Here is a 16,414-nt window from a genome sequence, read left to right on the forward strand (position 1 = left end):
CCTAAAAGCTTATGGAAAAGATGCAGAAGTGTCTGCCTTTCTCGGAATTATCATCGACTTCCTGGATGTTCCTACCTTTCTCCAAAGTACCTTTCCAAGTCTATATATCCTAGTCTTCCTTAAACGCTTTGTGGAGATATTAATGTCCCTGTCTTCTTCTAAAAAACTATACGCAAAATCTCCTTAATACCCCTGACTTTCTCATAGTCTACCTATACCTTTACATGTCTCTATCTTTCGAAAAGCCCTCTACAACCCTCATCTCTCTCCCTCTCCCTCTCTCTCCTTCTTAAAATCCTGACATATCTGTCTATGTCTGCGTCCTCTCCCTCCCTCTAAAAAACGGCTTGCTCCTCCTTCATGTTCTGGGCCTTTCCCCCTCTCCCCTCTATATCTTCAAACTTCTAAAAATTCAACGTGCGTTCCCCGACTAAAAAACTATGGACGTTCTCTGAACATATAAAATTCTTAAAATCACTGCCGTTCCCTCTCTATCTCTATGGGTTCAAATGGCCCTTATTCTGCCGGATGAGACTTTGTGGGGGTAAAATAGTCACAAACAATGCTCATGTTGTGTGCAAAGCAGCAGAATTATTTGAAAAAAAAGGTTACCAGAAGCTATGATGGAGAGTGGTCGAGCCTGTACAAAACATACACGTGATGATTGAAACGAGGTCCTACCGGGGGTATATAAAGTCTGTCTGCTCTTTCTACTTTTCTTCTTTCTCTGTATATAAAAAGTGTGGTTTCTCTAAAATCTCGCTGAAAGTAGCGTGTCTGTGACCTACTCAAAAGAACGGCAGCCAAGTTCGATGTTTGCGGTGTGGAGTCCCTGCACATATTTTTTGAAAATCATTGCTGTGTCCACAGAGTGAGATGTGGAGCATACATACAATAAGTTTTGAGGAGTATACCAAAAGATAGGCCCATGCATCCATCAAAAACAGTTAGCATGATCACAGCACAGCAGCAGTAGATGGATGATTCAAGAACATTCAAACAAGCATCATAGTCTTCATTCGTATATACATAAATCCTAACCTATACCCACTCCTTTGGCTTCTTCAAGACTTCCAATAACCGCTCTTCTCTGCTGCCCTTTTCCGGTGCGTGCATGTATTGCCACCTCGCGGTAAGGGGCAAGCTCATCAAAATACTCTCCACACGAGCACCTGGCGTGTTCAAACCAAACGCCGTTCCGCGGTCGTGCACGAGATTGAATTCGACGTAGCGTCCTCGTCGGATCTGCTGCCACTGCTTCATCTCATCCGTGTATGGCATATCCTTGCGCCTGTTGATGATAGGTAGGTATGAAGGGAGGAAGGCGGATAGGCAGTCTTGTACGAAAGAGAAGAGCTGTTCCTGGTCCTTCTCCGTTTCGTCCAAGTCGTCGAAGAAGATGCCGCCTACACCTCGTGTCTCGCCTCGGTGCTTGTTGCTGAAATATTCGTCGCACCACTTCTTGAAGCGTGGGTAGTATGCCTTGTCATGCTTGTCGCAAGCCTGCTTTATGGCGCCGTGGAAGAGTATCGCATCCTCGTCGTAGAGGTAGGAGGGTGTGAGATCGCAACCGCCGCCAAACCACCACGCATTTGTGTTTCCAAACTCGTCGGCTGTCTCGAAGTAGCGATAGTTTAGATGTACAGTCGGGGCGTTGGGGTTGTGAGGGTGGAGGACCATGGACAGGCCTGCGGCGAAGAACTCGAGGGAATCGACGTCTAGGTCTAGGGCTTTGTGATTCACACGCATCTTTTGTATAGCAGCGCGAGGCAGGCGACCGTATACGACTGAGGTGTTGACGCCGGCCTTTTCGAATACCTTGCCATCCTGTAGAATACAAGTGATGCCGCCCCCACCCTGTGGCCGTTGCCATGTGTCGATCTTGAATTTTGTGCCGTCCACCTTTTCTAGCTCGGCCACAATCTCCTTTTGATTCTGCTTTATGAACTGTTCCATGCGTAGTCGCATTGGCGATTGCTCAGACACACCATTCTCCCGCTTGAGCAGCGCATCTTTCTCGGCGATTGAGGGTCCTTCGGTCTTGATAGAGTCATCCGTCCACTGTAGGAGAATTAGAGTAATCTCTTAGAGGCATCTGGATGCGCCTACCATGGAGTATATCAGGGCACCGATAAAAGGCAGAAACATCAGCCGTATCCGGTTCGGCCATTTGCTCGGCGGGGGATTGCGCCATTCCTCCAGAGGATCTGGCGTTTCCTGCTTCTTAGCTGTAGGCAATTCTAACCTGCGGCTTTGTGAAGAGTGTAATTGCCGGCTGCGGATGTGACTTGGGCGCAAGGTCCGTTGCGGCGCATAGCTGTGGGGAAGCTCGAGAGCTCTGGAGATGCGGGAAGTTGGGCGAAAAGGACGCATGATGGGCAATTGCTCGTCACAAGGGACGAGATGCTGTGAAATAAACAAGAAGAAAAGCGGTGGTGTCTATATAATAATTCGGCGAGAGGAGCTAGAAAGTCAGACGGAGTTTGTCGGCCATCACACCATCGTGGCCGCATCATGGGCGGAGCTCCTCGGGAGCTTTAGCGGGCCTCAGTGTACCTGCATATGCAAACACGGCAAGTTAGTTAACCCTTAGCAAAGCAGTACATGAACGCTTCAGGTCAGGTGAGTGTCACAAGCATCATCATCCTTTGTCGTGAGCATATGTCGACTTGGATGCGTCTTGCAGTGCACGTTGACGTTGATGATACGTGCTTGATGGATATGTTCTAATACAGCTCCAAATCCCATGGAACGTGGACCATGTAGAAGCTTCGTATTCGGCGGGAAGAAACGGCCACGTCGTCTTGCAGGCAAAGCACTGCTATATGCGTAACGGTGCGAAAGCAACATCGAACGCATTCCGTCGTAGGCGGCCGGCATATCACTGCGAACATGCATGCATGCATCCCGAGGCACGGAAGCCTGTGCTCAAGGCAAGGCGGACCACGATATGTTAGTAATGCGCATAGGCAGCGGCATCGCGTCCTGGATGAGTCAACAGACGTCGAGGTCATGGGAACGGCAGTCGTGACCCATGGACTTGCGCCAACAGAGGCGGTCAGCACAACCATACAAAGGCGTCACTTTGAGCCCTTCACACACAAAGAGGGCGGTGCTAGATGGAGCATGACGAAATGGCATTGACTGCTACAGTGTCTCAAGGGCCCAGTGCGCCTGCCTGGCGCGTGAACTGGTAGTCTGTTTGGGTGAATTGCGTGGGTGGGTGAAGCGTTGGTTCCAGTTATGTAAGGCAGTACCGGTAGTGATTCGCCCCGCTCTGTTGCCTTAAACTCACCGCCGTCACCTCAGCATCCTACAACAACCGCTCTCACCCACTTTCAACTACACCACACACGCGCTTTACACCACACTCATATAACAACAACACCCTTATCAGCCTGTACACTCACCGTCAAGATGCGTTCCAAGTTCAAGGACGAGCACCCATTCGAGAAGCGCAAGGCCGAGGCGGAGCGCATTCGCCAAAAGTACAACGACCGCATTCCTGTACGTTCGCCCCCCAGCTCCAAGAGCTCCGTGCACGGCATCTAACAGCGCGCAGGTTATTTGCGAGAAGGTCGAGAAGTCGGACATTGCGACCATCGACAAGAAGAAGTACCTGGTCCCAGCCGACCTCACCGTCGGCCAGTTTGTCTACGTGATCCGCAAACGGATCAAGCTGTCGCCTGAGAAGGCCATCTTCATCTTCGTCGACGAGGTGTTGCCACCCACTGCCGCTCTCATGAGCTCGATATATGAGGAGCACAAGGACGAGGATGGCTTCCTGTACATTACGTACGTTACTTCCCCATGGCACTCCAAGACAGCTGCTGACATGACTACAGGTACTCGGGCGAGAACACATTTGGCGAGGCGCTCTAAGCTGCTCGCTCCATCCCGCTTTCCCTTATCTATCGGTTATCAAGGCCGCGGCGAACTCACGGGCGTTATCGGATTACGGATCTCCTTATTCTTCATTGCAACACTATCTCGGGCTAGGGTGACGGATAGTATTCACACGGATGGGCTGGTACGAGGGTCAACTCCCTGCACTCATACAGACAAGCACTACGAGTCGGGGAGGATCAAGCACAAGACTTTAGGAAGGCAAGCGCGATGCGCACCTGTCTGCATAGCACAAACCGAGGACAACGCGCGTGATTGGTCAGATAGGCACTTTGCACATGCGATACCTGCAGTTTGATTATTCCATTTCAACCCGAATGCAATACATCTAATCTGAGAAGACGCTCATCACATGCTTGCGACTGTGACGTGCTCGCTGTACCTCGTGAAGCCCAACCTGTACCTGACGAGGCAGCGTGACTTGCGGCTCACATCGGCCTCTGAAACTCATGACATCACTAGCCGATCTCGCATCTCCGCCCGTATCCAGAGCGCACACGTGCGATGTATTCAGACTGACTTGAATCACGCCTCAGACAAGGCTAGAAGCATTCTAGACATCACACCAGCTTCCTGTCTTAAACGCGCCTGCCTACGCCGTCCCCACGGCGGCCGGGGACGCGGTGGGGAAGCTCCAGCCGGGTTAGCAAGCACAGGCCACCAAGCATGCAGGTGCAGTGGATCGTCAACGGACGCCATCGTGAATAAGTTTATCGAGACTGCAGTGGCGTATTCACAGAGCCTCAAATCAACCGGTACTGGCATCTAGCCTCTTGAACTTCTGCAAAGATCACGTCCAAGAAACGCGTCATTGCATCACCTCTCAGCGACGACAAACTCGCACCTTGAGACTTTGCAAGACCCAGCCGCACAACCACAGCCATGGTCGTTCAGTACATAATATCAAAGTAAGAATTGCCCAAATATAGTGCTTCATATCATCATCTGAATGTTAAGACTCGCAATAGACGCCTAGACCCCCTTTTCGCAATCTCCATCGGTCTCGCCGCAGCCCTCACACGGATAAACCGCGAGGAAAAAGAAAAAGGAAGGAGCACACAAGAAACTCTGCATTTAGTCAAGAGGAGGTGGAACCTAGCATGGCAGGGAAATGAAGAGCAGGGGAAAGGCGAAGGCAAGAATTTGTGAGAGTGTTGGGTGGGATATGAGAGACGAGGTGGATGGATGATTGAATGAATGATACCCTTGATATGAAAAGTACATTAACTATCCTACAAGAACTGGGGATATCGGGAAGTTATACAAAGACAGAATGTACAAGTGTCTACCTCCAAGGGCCTCCCATACTCTGTTGGTATCCTCCACTTGTCATCGGGTTTGGCACGTACTCCCGTCCTTGTCCTTGTCCCATACTCATGCTCTGGACTGGGGCAGGAGCATATTGGCCCTGCTGTGGCATCTGATCTGACACCATTGGCACCTGTCCCGTATATTGCGCGCCCTGCTGTGGTATCTGCTGCGGCATCGGAGGTGGCATCTGGTGTTGCATGTTCTGAGGAGGCATTTGGGGTGGCATGTTCTGCGGCATCGGAGGTGGCATCTGGTGTTGTATGTTCTGAGGAGGTCCTGGCAAAGACGGCGCAGATGCAGGCGCACCCATCGTCTGCTGCGTACCCATACCAAACCCATAAGTACGATTAGTTTCCGGCATCAGCGCAGGAGTCGTAGCAACCGTAGTCTTTGCATCCTCAGGAAGCTCCAAAGCACATCCCCATGTCCCTTCCTTGAGTTTCTGCTTCACAAACTTGACTTTCTTAGCCACATCGCTCGGCATCTTGCCCTCGCTGCCGTCGATAGCCCACTCGCACGCCTTGACCACTGCTTTCCACATGCTCTTTTCCGCATCTCCCAAAACCGGGTTGCCTTTTTCCTGACGCACACGCTCGAGGACTGCCATCATGAGACCCTGGACGCGATTGGTAACCTTCTCCAGATCCTGACCGTGCTTTGGAACCAAAATATGAAAAGTTGCCGGACACGATGGCCGAATCTGGGCTTTAGCAAAGCCAATGCTTACAGGAGCAGCCGTATACCACTCCTGTGCCCCCGCCGACGCTGGTCCAACAGCCAATCTGGCAAAAGCTGGGATACCCACCCTCGACGACAGAAGGGCAAATGGACTATCTGCCAATTGAACCGTATGATGAATCGCCTCGTCTTCGCCCGCCGCCCTACACCTGCCCTTTTCATAATTCGTCTTATCCACACACCTGCTCGCCCACTGCTTCGCAGTACCCGCATCAAGATGCTTCTTCACCATCTTGACTGCCTGCTCCCCGTACACGTTCTCACTCGCAGCCCTGAGCCTAAAAGCAAAGGTAACAAGCTCATCCTGCGCCTTATGCAGATGTGGTCGCAGCAGCTCCCTAGGCAGGAATGTATTGATGTAGTAAGCGAAGAAGAACATATAAGTACCCAGGTACTCAAGTGTAATTTCCTGCGACCCGGTGTCCAGGAAAACCACTGGAATACCCAGTTTCTTCGCATATTGCTCCAGGCGCTCGACATGCGGTAGCGTGTTCGCACGTCCAGGCACAGACGGCTTGATCGAAGCGGTAAGATCCAGTGCATCCGTTACTGTGATGGCCGATAGCGAGTTTCGTAATGAGGATGTTGTGTTGTTGATCCATTGGAGTAGGAACCATATCACTGGACCTTGGTGCCAGACAATCTTCGCCTTCTCTTTTCTCTCACCAAACTTGCCCATCTTCAAAACCCGCTCCACAGCTGTATTCACCCTCTTCACGCACCGCTCCATCGCTTCAGCTTGTCCCTCGCAAATACTACTATCCCATCCCCTCACCACAACCACTTTTCCATACACCGCCACTGTGCCTTCCAAATGCTTCTTCCCGGACACACACGTCAGATAGCCGACTAACTCGCAGATACGCTGGAAGTTGTGCACGCCGCCACCAATGCTTTTCTCGTCGGCGAGGATTATCATGCCGCCTGCGGTGTTGGCGTTGGCAGTGCCATCCTTTTGTGAACGCACGCCTAAGTCGCAGAGGCTGGCGATGGTGGAAGTTAACTGCAGGAGCGCATCGAGGTCAGAAGAAGACTCCCAGATGTGCAACGAGGTGGGGGCGTTTATGGCGGACAGGGTGGCCTGCGAGGTTGCTGTGAAGGCGGACTTGTATTTGGAGGGGATGGATTGGATAGATTTGTTTAGGGTGGTGAGGTCGGTGGACCAAGGGCCGGTAAAGGATGTCATTTTGTCGTGGTTGTCGTGGTCGTGCTTGTTCTTGGGGGAACGGTGGGTATGTGATCGTGATCGTGAGCGGTGGTGGTGACGGTGGCTGTGAAGATGAGGAGAGGTAGATGGGCTATCACGTGGTTGCATGGGACGCGAGTGGGTGCGCACTTGTTCTGGGGAGTGCCGGGACAGTATACGATTGAGGAAGTTCATTAAAGGAACATAGGTGGGTAACCAGTCTACTTATCCATGGACGGGGAAAAGGCGGCGGCGAGTGATGGTTTGCCCACTGTGAATAGAACAGGTGTAGTTGTCGCAGATGTGAAGTACCTGAAGTTGATATGACGGAGAGAGCGTTTGCAAGTTAAACACGTGAGTATGAGGTGGACACGTCGCGGAGAAAGCGGAACACACTGACGACAGATGTACGTGACGAAAATCAGACAGCGGTGTATGACATGGCTGGAGAAAAGAAGCATCGTATTTGGCAGGGTGTGAAGAGAAGAGTATGATATGAAATAAACCATGGCATGTAGCCATCAAACCACCGGATGGTGCCTACTATTTCCCAAATTCCAAAGCAGCGAATAACCCCAGTGTATACTGACCTCACAGCAACGCCAATCTAAACCCAATAGGACCCTAAAAATCCTACTTCCCCACGCCACCGCCATGCTCAAGGATAGTCTCTTTGTCAAGCTTCTCCACCTTCCTGCTTAGCAAGGCACGTAACTCGGGGCTTATGACCCTAGACTCGACATCTTCACCATCACCGGCTTGTTTGCCCTTGTCAGTACCCGAAGCAGTCGCTTGGTCATTCTGTTGAGGCGAGCCTGCTGTAGTGCTGGGGCCTGGCCCACCGACCACAGCAGCTGCCAGCTTCCGTTGTCTCGCCTGTGGCGCTGATGGAAAATTGCCTTTCTTGTCAATAGTTTCAACCGTTCGCTGGAACCTCTTGAAGAGAGACTCGGCGCGAACGAGTGTTGACTCTAGATCCATCGTTCCAGACAGTTCATTCACTGCATGATGTTAGCGTTTTCCCAAAACAAACAAGGCTGTCTTCAATAACTACAATACTCACCATATTTGAGCACCTCATCAAAATGCTTCAGATGTGCCATGATAATATCACGATGCTTCTCTAGAATGGCCAAGGCAATGAAGATGTGGAAGTTGCTACTTTGGTAGTCGGTCCAAAGTGCCTCCCACAGCCGCAGCACATCTGGCCATTCAAACTCGCGCTTGTACCAAACAAGCAACATGCGGAAGAAGAAGAAAAAGTTGGTCGACTCGGCTGACTGAAGATGGAGGTAGAGCTTGGGGTCCATGAGCTGTACGAGGTGGTCGAGTGTCATAAGCTGCTTGCGCATGCCAGACTGATCGCGTAGGAAGTTCCGCTCCTACACATGCGTTAGCCACAACTCTCTGTCTACATAGTGAATACATACCATGCGTTCCATGAAACCAACAAAGCCCCAAAAGGCAACCGCGTCGTCCTGCATGACTGCGTAGATGGGCGCAAGCAAATCGCTCATGCCCTGTACGTAGCCAAGGCCCTTGTTGTACTCATTGTACGTCAGTAGCATATCCTTCATCTGCTCCAAATGTACATTGGTACCGACATCCGCGAACGGGGAGTCGGGATCAGGGTGTGGAATATCCTCTCCAGCGAAGATTGGGATATTCCGATCTGTGCGATGTACATCTTTTTCTACACAGCGAACCCCATAGAATGGGACCAGTCAGTCATCTCCCCAAAAGGATTCAAACACGGGTACATACCTATCCTGTTCTTCTGCTCTCTCCACCACTCCTCTTGTTCCTCGTTCTGATGACCCTCAATCATCCTCTCCCACCATGCGCCCTTCAGTCGGATGTATTCGTCGCGGCGACTATTAATGTTTGCGCGTCGCTCTTCCTCTGAACTTTGCCAGTCGTAGACTCCTAGGAGAAATAGCCATGCCTCCTTTCGTACGCCATCATCGGGATCCAGACCACCGTGGAAGATACGGTCCTTGACTTCGTCTGGTGTCAACTGCAGCCGGCCCTTTGGATCGAAGAAGCCATTCCACTCTTCCAATGTGACCGGTTTCCGTCGGTCGGCCATGGTCATCTTGTCCATGTCCAGGATCTCAAAGTCGCCAACGTCGCTTTCTTCCATAGCCAGAACGTCTTTTGCCGTCCATATCCGTTGGTTGCGCTCTCGCTCGCTTTGCTCAGCAATGCCCATGGCCCATCTTGCCAGATAAATTCGCGCACTGTCAAACTCCTCTTGCAAGGTCTGAACTTCTGGATTCTGAATCAGGCGTCTAACTTGAGGCGGGATCTTGGGGTTTTCTACAACAGCCTGCGCAGTTCTCCGAGTGAAAGTAGTGACCTGGCTGAGCTTCTCGAGGAAGTTCCACCTCGCCTCCTTGAGTGCCTTTGTGACTGGGTCCATACCGCCATCCCTTTTGCCCGAGGAGGATCCCTCTGCATTGCCGTCGGTATTCTTCGTTGGTGTCATCGCCTTTCCGAACGACCGCTTGTCGTCTTCGGAGGGGTCAATTAGATATATGCTTGGATCGGCTCCAGATCGCTCCACTGTGACGTATCGCTTCAGCCATCTCAGCACCTCGTCGCCGCCCCAGAACATGCCGCCCCCGTCACCGAAGGGATCGAAGCTCTCCTTTGCTAGCTTCTTCCTCTGCATGATGGTAGATTGACATTCGCTGTCGTGGAAGAACAGGGCGGGAAAGCTGTCGCCAGATCTCGTGTTGATAACTACACTGCCAAACCACCAGCCAATACTTGGTGGTCGTATGAGGACAGAGTATACCTCACTGACGGGTAACGCGAACGCATACCCAGGGGTTCCGGCATGCGTAGACGGTGTAGGAGGTGGCGGTACGAGGTACGACTGTTTGGGTGGTGAGGACGAATCTGAAAGGTCAACTTTCACATAGGTATCGTATGCATCGCCGAGGTTTGACTCTGGTATCCATGCAAGGAGCAGCGACGACGCGTTGACGCTTCGTGCAGACGAGGATGAAGTAGGGCGCGCATCGTTCGTGGAGCGAGACGACTTTTGCTGGACGAGTGCTACGAAGCCTGGGATGTTGTCTTTGGAGGAGGGCGTAGGATGGACGTATACCTTCACATGTTAGACTGGGACCTGGAACTTGATGGCTATGCATACTTTGCTTTTAGTGTACAACAGCTTCACGCCCTTTCCGCTACTACTATGCCGGATGGTGTTGTACTCTCCCTCTTCATCGTCACTTAGGTCATAGAAGCTGGCCGTAGGAGAGGGTGGCGTCTGTGTTGGGGAAGCCATGCGGGGCTGGTGAGGCTGCAGCCAGGGGGGGACACAGAGTTGGAGATGATGATTTCAAAGTGGCTGCCTATGTCTTGGGAAAGATATATTCACGAATAGTGTAATCCCAAATCAAGAAAACGCGCGTACTGAGCGCGATGTGGTTGCAGGTGACGCTTGCGGGCTGTGACCAGAGCTCGCCGCATGACGGTGTGGCGGTGCGCGGGGGAACGCGTCGCCCCTCACCAAATCAAGTGGCGCGCCCAAGAGCTACAGACCCACGCTTCCTCTGAGCTCTGAGCTGACAATGAGGTGATAACCTGTGTACTGATGTATTGCTATTAAGGACCTGCCTATGCTGTAACCCACGCCATGCTGCCGAGTTGGTACAGACCTGTGCTATGCCCGCTTGCCGACCCTGTAAATGACCAAGACAACTCCAATGCGCCATGCTGAATCTATGAAACATGTCCTCAGCGCATGCGCGGCCCGCTAGGCAATCCCATGCGTCCACCTTGTGGTCCGCGTTGTGGTGGTGGTGCGTTACCGTATCCTCCTCCACTCTGTGGCGCATATGGGTCGTCGCCGCCACTCCATGGGGAGTTTGACGACATGCCGTATGAGGCCTGCTGTCGCCCGCCACCACCACTATCAGCGCTGCCATAGCTGTTGCTCCGTTCGTCGGGATAGGGTGCTCGACCACCCTGGGGGGCGGATTGTTCGTTGCCGCGCTGTGCTGGACTCTGTGATCTTCCCCATAATCTGGCTTTGAGCCTTTCCTGTGCTGAAGTGCCTGATCCTGTTCCGGCGCTCGGGGGTGGTGAAGCTTCTGCTGGCGGGCGCCCCCCCAAAGAGCTCTGGTAGCTTCCAGCTCGTTGACTCGGCAATGGTCTGCCTTGACTTTGAGGCTCTGGCGTCAGAGAGTTGCCCATGGGTCGGCCTTGCATGGGACGAGCTCCACGACCTCCTGTCGCTGGCCGGCGTAGTGATAGCGGTTCCTGTGCTTGTTGTTGCGGCGGATTATCCCAGAGATCGCTGAGTCCCCCTCCTCCGCGACCCATTTGCGATGCCTGTCCTTGTTGTCGGAGCGACGAAGAGGCGAACTGTGCGGGCGGCGCAGCCTGGGGAGCTTTTGGGTCGGGTGGAAGCCATTGAGGGAATGGCCTGCCTTTTTCTGTATAGTATGCACGGAGTACTCTTGAAAGATGAGAGTCGTCCTCTGTGTCGCCGTCTGCCTCGTCGGAGAGGATCTGTCGCCGAAGGTTGTTGTAACGCGAGGTTGTGTTTGTAAGGAGGTTGTTTAGATACGACGACATGATGCTGTATGGACGTGCTGAGCGACTGTCCCCGCTCGCTGCAAGCTTTGCGCGACTTTATACCCCCGTTTCGGTGTTGAGGATTAAGTGGTGGGGAGACGGGTAGACGGTCGGGTCGCTGTTTCCAATTTACTCGGCAACTGCGTCTCGGAAGCGAACACGCTCTGTCACAACGCGACACCGCCAGATGCGACTCGACACCGCACTTTAGCGCACGGCTCCTATGTCATTGACGTTTATCAGACCACTTCAATTGACTCTGAAGACCCCAACTCTATAACTATGGACACAGAAATATCACGCTGCCAGCTCTGCACATGCGCCCGATGCCTTGGGTCGCCTGACTGCCTTTATGCAAAGCAAGGAAATCGAGGATCTTCCTTAAATGTTGAAACAACTTGAGACGACATACCTATTTGGCAGACTACAGCCTACTTATACCAGCATGAAATCTTCCGAACAGCATGATACGCAGATGATACTATATTAGGCAGTGTCGATCACAGTACCGACATTGTGGTCCACCGGAAAGAGTAAGAGACGGGATTCGACGTATCGTACAACTCCACTCCGTCCGCTCGTACAGGCTTATCATGTGCAGTGTGCGGATTCGCTCCATGAACCTTTGACTTCTACTCAGCCATTCAGGTGTGTAGTCGGAAGCTATACAAGCTGATCGTGGAATAGTGCCAACAATTGGCGGCCTGTCGAAGGGCTGACCTGGGCAAGGGCGTATTGGCAGGTGTATATATATCAATGAGCACAAGTTCCTGCTTAAGTTCTATTCAACCAAAATCAGCATCATTATCCACCATGATGCGAGTAACAGACGCCGAAATCCTTACCGCCATCGCAAACATTGACGATGAAGCCTCTCAAATCGACACCATAATGTCGATGCGCCGCTGCTTCGGACCCAACAAGGACGATAAATTCTACCCTATAGTTCACGACTACCTCACCAACAACCTCGACGTCAACGAAACCACCCGTAAACTCCTCTCTCCCATCAACGCCGCCGTCCAAGCAAATGAAAAAGAGCCCAGCACCTACTCCCTCTGGTACCCCATCATCCACTCCGCCAAACGCCTTCCCTTCCGCGACATCACCGGCCTCCTCAAACTCGTCGCCCTCATGGACACCATCAAGTCTTCCCCTGCACCCCCAAATGCCCCAGAACAAGACAGAGACATGTACAGCGCACTGCTCCACTTCAGCATGTGCGCCCGTGAAACTCTAAATGACACCCCGGGTTACGGCTGCGGCTACCTCCCCCAAGAAGCCCACGCCTACGCTAACATGCTGTATTTCTACGCCCTACTAACCCGCGAAAACGTCTACACGTGCTGGATCTACTGTATCTGGACCATGCGGCCCGCGCTCGAAACATTATATGCAGACGACGATCCAGAAGACGTAAGTACACCAGCAACAGTGTTGGAAAAATACAACGCTTTTGTTCCGGCAGCTGCCATCTGGATCTTCGCCTTAGGCAAGCAGATTTACGAGAGAGAAGAGGATCTTACGCCCATGAATCCGAATCAGGGGAACTCGGGGGGTGGCGGGGCGTTGTGGGAGGGGAGGGCCGAGTTCAGTAAGGGGAGATGGGGGCTGTGGAAGAAGAGGTTTGGTGAGGTGGCGGGCATGGAGGGGGTGAGTGTGGAGTGTAGAGCTATTGCTAGGGAGGCGGAGGTGGCGATGGATGAGATTGAGAGGGCGTGATGGATTTGGGGTTGAGGGGTTAGGTGGATACGTGGTCGTGTGTTTGAGATGTAGTGGAGAGGAGGATGAGGATGTAGACGCCAGAGGCCATAATTCGCTCGTTGCTAAAGTCCTAATTGGAATTTGAAGTATCCAAATGAAAGCATTTCATGCCGCTTTTCCATGCAGTGAAATGTGCTACTCAGTGAGCGAAGCACCCATACCAGAGGCTTTGATGCAGCAAAAAAAATCCCAACTTTTCCCCATAACCTCGACTGAAAACACACCCACGCACCCAGGAACCTCCACCCCACATCAAACGTCCCTAGACCTAACCTCCCTCTCCCCAATAACCCTGAAAGCCCCATCCACCTCCCCCAATCCCGTATCCCTCACATCAAACGCCAACTTGTCCTCCCCAGCCTCAATCACCTCCATCTTTGGCTCTGTATCCTGGCATCGCTTATCATTCCCATCCTCATCACCATCCTCATCCTCGTCCTCCTGGTACGCCCACTCAGCACCCGCATCAAAGTTATAAAACTCCAGCAGCGGACCGTAAAGCAAGATACCAATACCGTCTTTAACATTTCCACCCCGGCACATGGCGTCGAGGAGAACGTCGCCGCGGTGTAAGGAGTTGGTGGAGGAATAGGTGGGCAGAGTATCCCATTCAGGTATCATGATTGCGGAGTAAGTGTACGGTGTCCACTCAAACCTAACCGTAGAACCAGACTCTGCTGTACCAAGGTTCGTGGCGGCCGTCTTGCGGCAAACGACAAAAGCGGCCATACGCTCATGGGGAAAGATATCGTAGTTGAGGTTTGAAAGCCATATAATATCACATAAAACCTTGTGAGCCTTTGCTTCGCGCTCTACTCTGCGTTCCGCTTGCAGCTCTGCTTGCGTGGGTGCACTCTTCTTTTTCTTCGGTTTCGACTTCGACTTCTTGGGAGCCTTGGGTTTGTACGGGGGGGCCTTGGTATAGATGTCTGAGTTGTCTGGGGCGGCGAGGATGAAGCTCATACCGTTGGCGGCGACCGGACCGAGTGAGGTGGGCGTGACGGTGTAGCCTTGTGAGGTAGGGTAGTAGTGGGTGAGGAGGGCGAATACGAGGGCCTTGGCGTATTGCATGCGTGTGAAAACTGATGTTGGCGACTGTGGGCGGTAGTTGTCGAGGTAGGTGTCGTACAGGGCTTGCAGATGAGGAATGTTGTTGATGTGGGTTTGGGTGTGATCGGGTATCTCAAAGTTGAGAAGAATCTTCCAGTACTCGTAGGATTTCAAAACCTCAAGATCGTCCTCTTCGCCCTCGGCGTCCGCGTCGGTCCCCAGTATGTTGTCGGTATCAACGACTGGTGCCTGGTAGTCATGCGCGTGATACATTGCTTCAGTATCGTCGTCTTCACCCTCAGCGTCCGCCTCTGTTCCAAATGCCTCGCTGTCATCAACGATTGGTGCCTGTTGAACATACTCGGGTTGAGGCGCGATGCTATCAGGTGTGACCATTCCCTCAAAGTTGTTGTAGTAGGAGTCAGGCGGCGGGGCATCGGGAATGGATACATCGCGACCTGTGGGTAGATGATGCTGCAACGCGGGATCGGCATACATATCGTTGGCAGTGGCTGAAGCATACATGAATCCGACATTGGGGTCTAGCCGAGGAACCTCATGACTTAAGCCGGGGCCAATGCTAGAGCCCATACTCTCGTGGTAGAAGTTCTGGTCCATGCTGAGAGCAAGTAGTTGACTGGATTGCTGGGGGTGGTTGAGAGTGTAATGGAGGCTGAGTGAGCGAGTTGATGTATTTAGGGCCGTTTGTACAGGTAAAGTTGGGTTCTCGACCCAGACACTTACCTCTCACTAGTAACGTGTATTTAGAGGTAATAGTCTCGGTAGCAAGCCCAGCAACACTGCACGTGACTTGCGTTGGACTGAGTCACGAGCGAGAATAGAAACACGCCCTCGGGGCACATGCCGAGCCTGGAGTATTTTTGATGTGGTCTTCTGTCATGAAGACTTATCAGAGTCAAATGTGCACGCCTCAGGCAAGACTGCACTCAGCTTCTGACGGTATACGAGAAGTTCTTCAATTTCTCAACTCTCTCATGTCGTTATATCATTCATCGGTTGGGTATCAGTTGTAGTGACTTCCAGGGAACCCTCCACCCCCTCCATTGCGCCTTCAGTAGCTCCATCCACGGCCTTCTTGGCCTGTCCTTTTGCCTTCTTCTTGAGTTTCTTCTCCCGATTTCGTCGCGTCCGCTTCTCGCGCTCAGCTTCAGCCTTTTCTTGTGCAAGCCTCGCCTGCTCAGTCTGCTTCTCCTTGGTGGCCTGCAGCTTTTGCCTAATGGCGATGCGTGCCTTTTTTCCCTTCCGTGTCCGCTTGCGCTCCTTCTCTTCGAGTGTGAGCAGCGTTGGGGGATGGCCGACCAATACCTCCTTCCTCATGCCTGCTGCTGATATTTTGCGCACCTTCCAGGGCAAGGCGCAACCCGGCCATGGCTGCTTTGACAGCTCCAGGACACTCCTTCCATCTATGGCTGCCGTTTGGAATGCGACTTCCTCTTCGCTTGTGGGCTCATCGGCAAAGTAATAACTCCGTGGCTTCTTCAGAAGAAATCCTGGCTCCCCGAGATCTGCGCCGGGAGAAGACAAGCGTATCTTGTGAGTCTGTGGAGGCGCATTGGATGGTGCCGCGAATAGTCGCAGCTCGATTTCCTCGTCGTCGTCGGGTGGCGTATCTTGGGCGACATCTTCAGTGGTCGTAAATGTGAAGTCGGTGTTTATCTGGGACCGCAACAGGTCTTGGAGGTCTGGGTCAGGCGACGACCGTGGTGACGATGTGGGCGAATGCAGCTCCTCGCGTCGCACCCTTTGTGATGTCAGCGGCAGATATGATTTACATTATTGCGTCTTATTACCGCTTCGCATCCGGCAACTCAAACATGGCGTCTTGCGCAGATGGAATATGATATT

General features: G+C 52.5%; 9 protein-coding genes across 9 annotated transcripts; 3 read left to right on the top strand and 6 right to left on the bottom strand.

Moving 5' to 3' along the window:
• Positions 1-1,041: 1,041 nt before the first annotated feature.
• Positions 1,042-2,373, bottom strand: PtrM4_096240 (HemF, Coproporphyrinogen III oxidase; the record flags this gene model as incomplete). The annotated part of the gene is made up of 2 exons (XM_001933993.2): positions 1,042-2,061; positions 2,110-2,373. The coding sequence occupies 2 exons, from the start codon at positions 2,371-2,373 to the stop codon at positions 1,042-1,044; spliced, it is 1,284 nt and encodes a 427-aa protein (XP_001934028.1).
• Positions 2,374-3,417: 1,044 nt separating this feature from the next.
• PtrM4_096250 (putative autophagy-related protein 8 protein) lies at positions 3,418-3,882 on the top strand (the record flags this gene model as incomplete). Its single annotated transcript, XM_066107180.1, has 3 exons — positions 3,418-3,507; positions 3,563-3,795; positions 3,846-3,882. 3 exons carry the CDS (start codon positions 3,418-3,420, stop codon positions 3,880-3,882), a joined length of 360 nt encoding a protein of 119 aa, XP_065962848.1.
• Positions 3,883-4,788: 906 nt separating this feature from the next.
• Positions 4,789-5,055, top strand: PtrM4_096260 (DUF2665 domain containing protein; the record flags this gene model as incomplete). Its single annotated transcript, XM_066107181.1, has 2 exons — positions 4,789-4,814; positions 4,875-5,055. The coding sequence occupies 2 exons, from the start codon at positions 4,789-4,791 to the stop codon at positions 5,053-5,055; spliced, it is 207 nt and encodes a 68-aa protein (XP_065962849.1).
• Positions 5,056-5,191: 136 nt separating this feature from the next.
• On the bottom strand, positions 5,192-7,141 carry PtrM4_096270 (PAT1 multi-domain protein; the record flags this gene model as incomplete). Its single annotated transcript, XM_001933992.1, has 1 exon — positions 5,192-7,141. The coding sequence occupies one exon, from the start codon at positions 7,139-7,141 to the stop codon at positions 5,192-5,194; it is 1,950 nt and encodes a 649-aa protein (XP_001934027.1).
• A 633-nt stretch (positions 7,142-7,774) lies between these two features.
• Positions 7,775-10,439, bottom strand: PtrM4_096280 (GTPase-activating protein; the record flags this gene model as incomplete). Its single annotated transcript, XM_066107182.1, has 5 exons — positions 7,775-8,142; positions 8,205-8,523; positions 8,572-8,834; positions 8,906-10,256; positions 10,302-10,439. The coding sequence occupies 5 exons, from the start codon at positions 10,437-10,439 to the stop codon at positions 7,775-7,777; spliced, it is 2,439 nt and encodes an 812-aa protein (XP_065962850.1).
• Positions 10,440-10,891: 452 nt separating this feature from the next.
• On the bottom strand, positions 10,892-11,734 carry PtrM4_096290 (DUF1421 multi-domain protein; the record flags this gene model as incomplete). The annotated part of the gene is made up of 1 exon (XM_001933990.1): positions 10,892-11,734. The coding sequence occupies one exon, from the start codon at positions 11,732-11,734 to the stop codon at positions 10,892-10,894; it is 843 nt and encodes a 280-aa protein (XP_001934025.1).
• An 813-nt stretch (positions 11,735-12,547) lies between these two features.
• Positions 12,548-13,456, top strand: PtrM4_096300 (DUF3632 multi-domain protein; the record flags this gene model as incomplete). Its single annotated transcript, XM_001933989.2, has 1 exon — positions 12,548-13,456. One exon carries the CDS (start codon positions 12,548-12,550, stop codon positions 13,454-13,456), a length of 909 nt encoding a protein of 302 aa, XP_001934024.2.
• A 407-nt stretch (positions 13,457-13,863) lies between these two features.
• On the bottom strand, positions 13,864-15,166 carry PtrM4_096310 (uncharacterized protein; the record flags this gene model as incomplete). Its single annotated transcript, XM_066107183.1, has 2 exons — positions 13,864-13,867; positions 13,947-15,166. 2 exons carry the CDS (start codon positions 15,164-15,166, stop codon positions 13,864-13,866), a joined length of 1,224 nt encoding a protein of 407 aa, XP_065962851.1.
• A 375-nt stretch (positions 15,167-15,541) lies between these two features.
• Positions 15,542-16,385, bottom strand: PtrM4_096320 (TolA, Membrane protein involved in colicin uptake; the record flags this gene model as incomplete). The annotated part of the gene is made up of 2 exons (XM_001933987.1): positions 15,542-16,310; positions 16,360-16,385. 2 exons carry the CDS (start codon positions 16,383-16,385, stop codon positions 15,542-15,544), a joined length of 795 nt encoding a protein of 264 aa, XP_001934022.1.
• Positions 16,386-16,414: the final 29 nt, after the last annotated feature.

The sequence above is a fragment of the Pyrenophora tritici-repentis genome, chromosome 4, assembly GCF_003171515.1.
Source record: "Pyrenophora tritici-repentis strain M4 chromosome 4, whole genome shotgun sequence".
In the NCBI taxonomy this organism is placed as follows: domain Eukaryota; kingdom Fungi; phylum Ascomycota; class Dothideomycetes; order Pleosporales; family Pleosporaceae; genus Pyrenophora; species Pyrenophora tritici-repentis.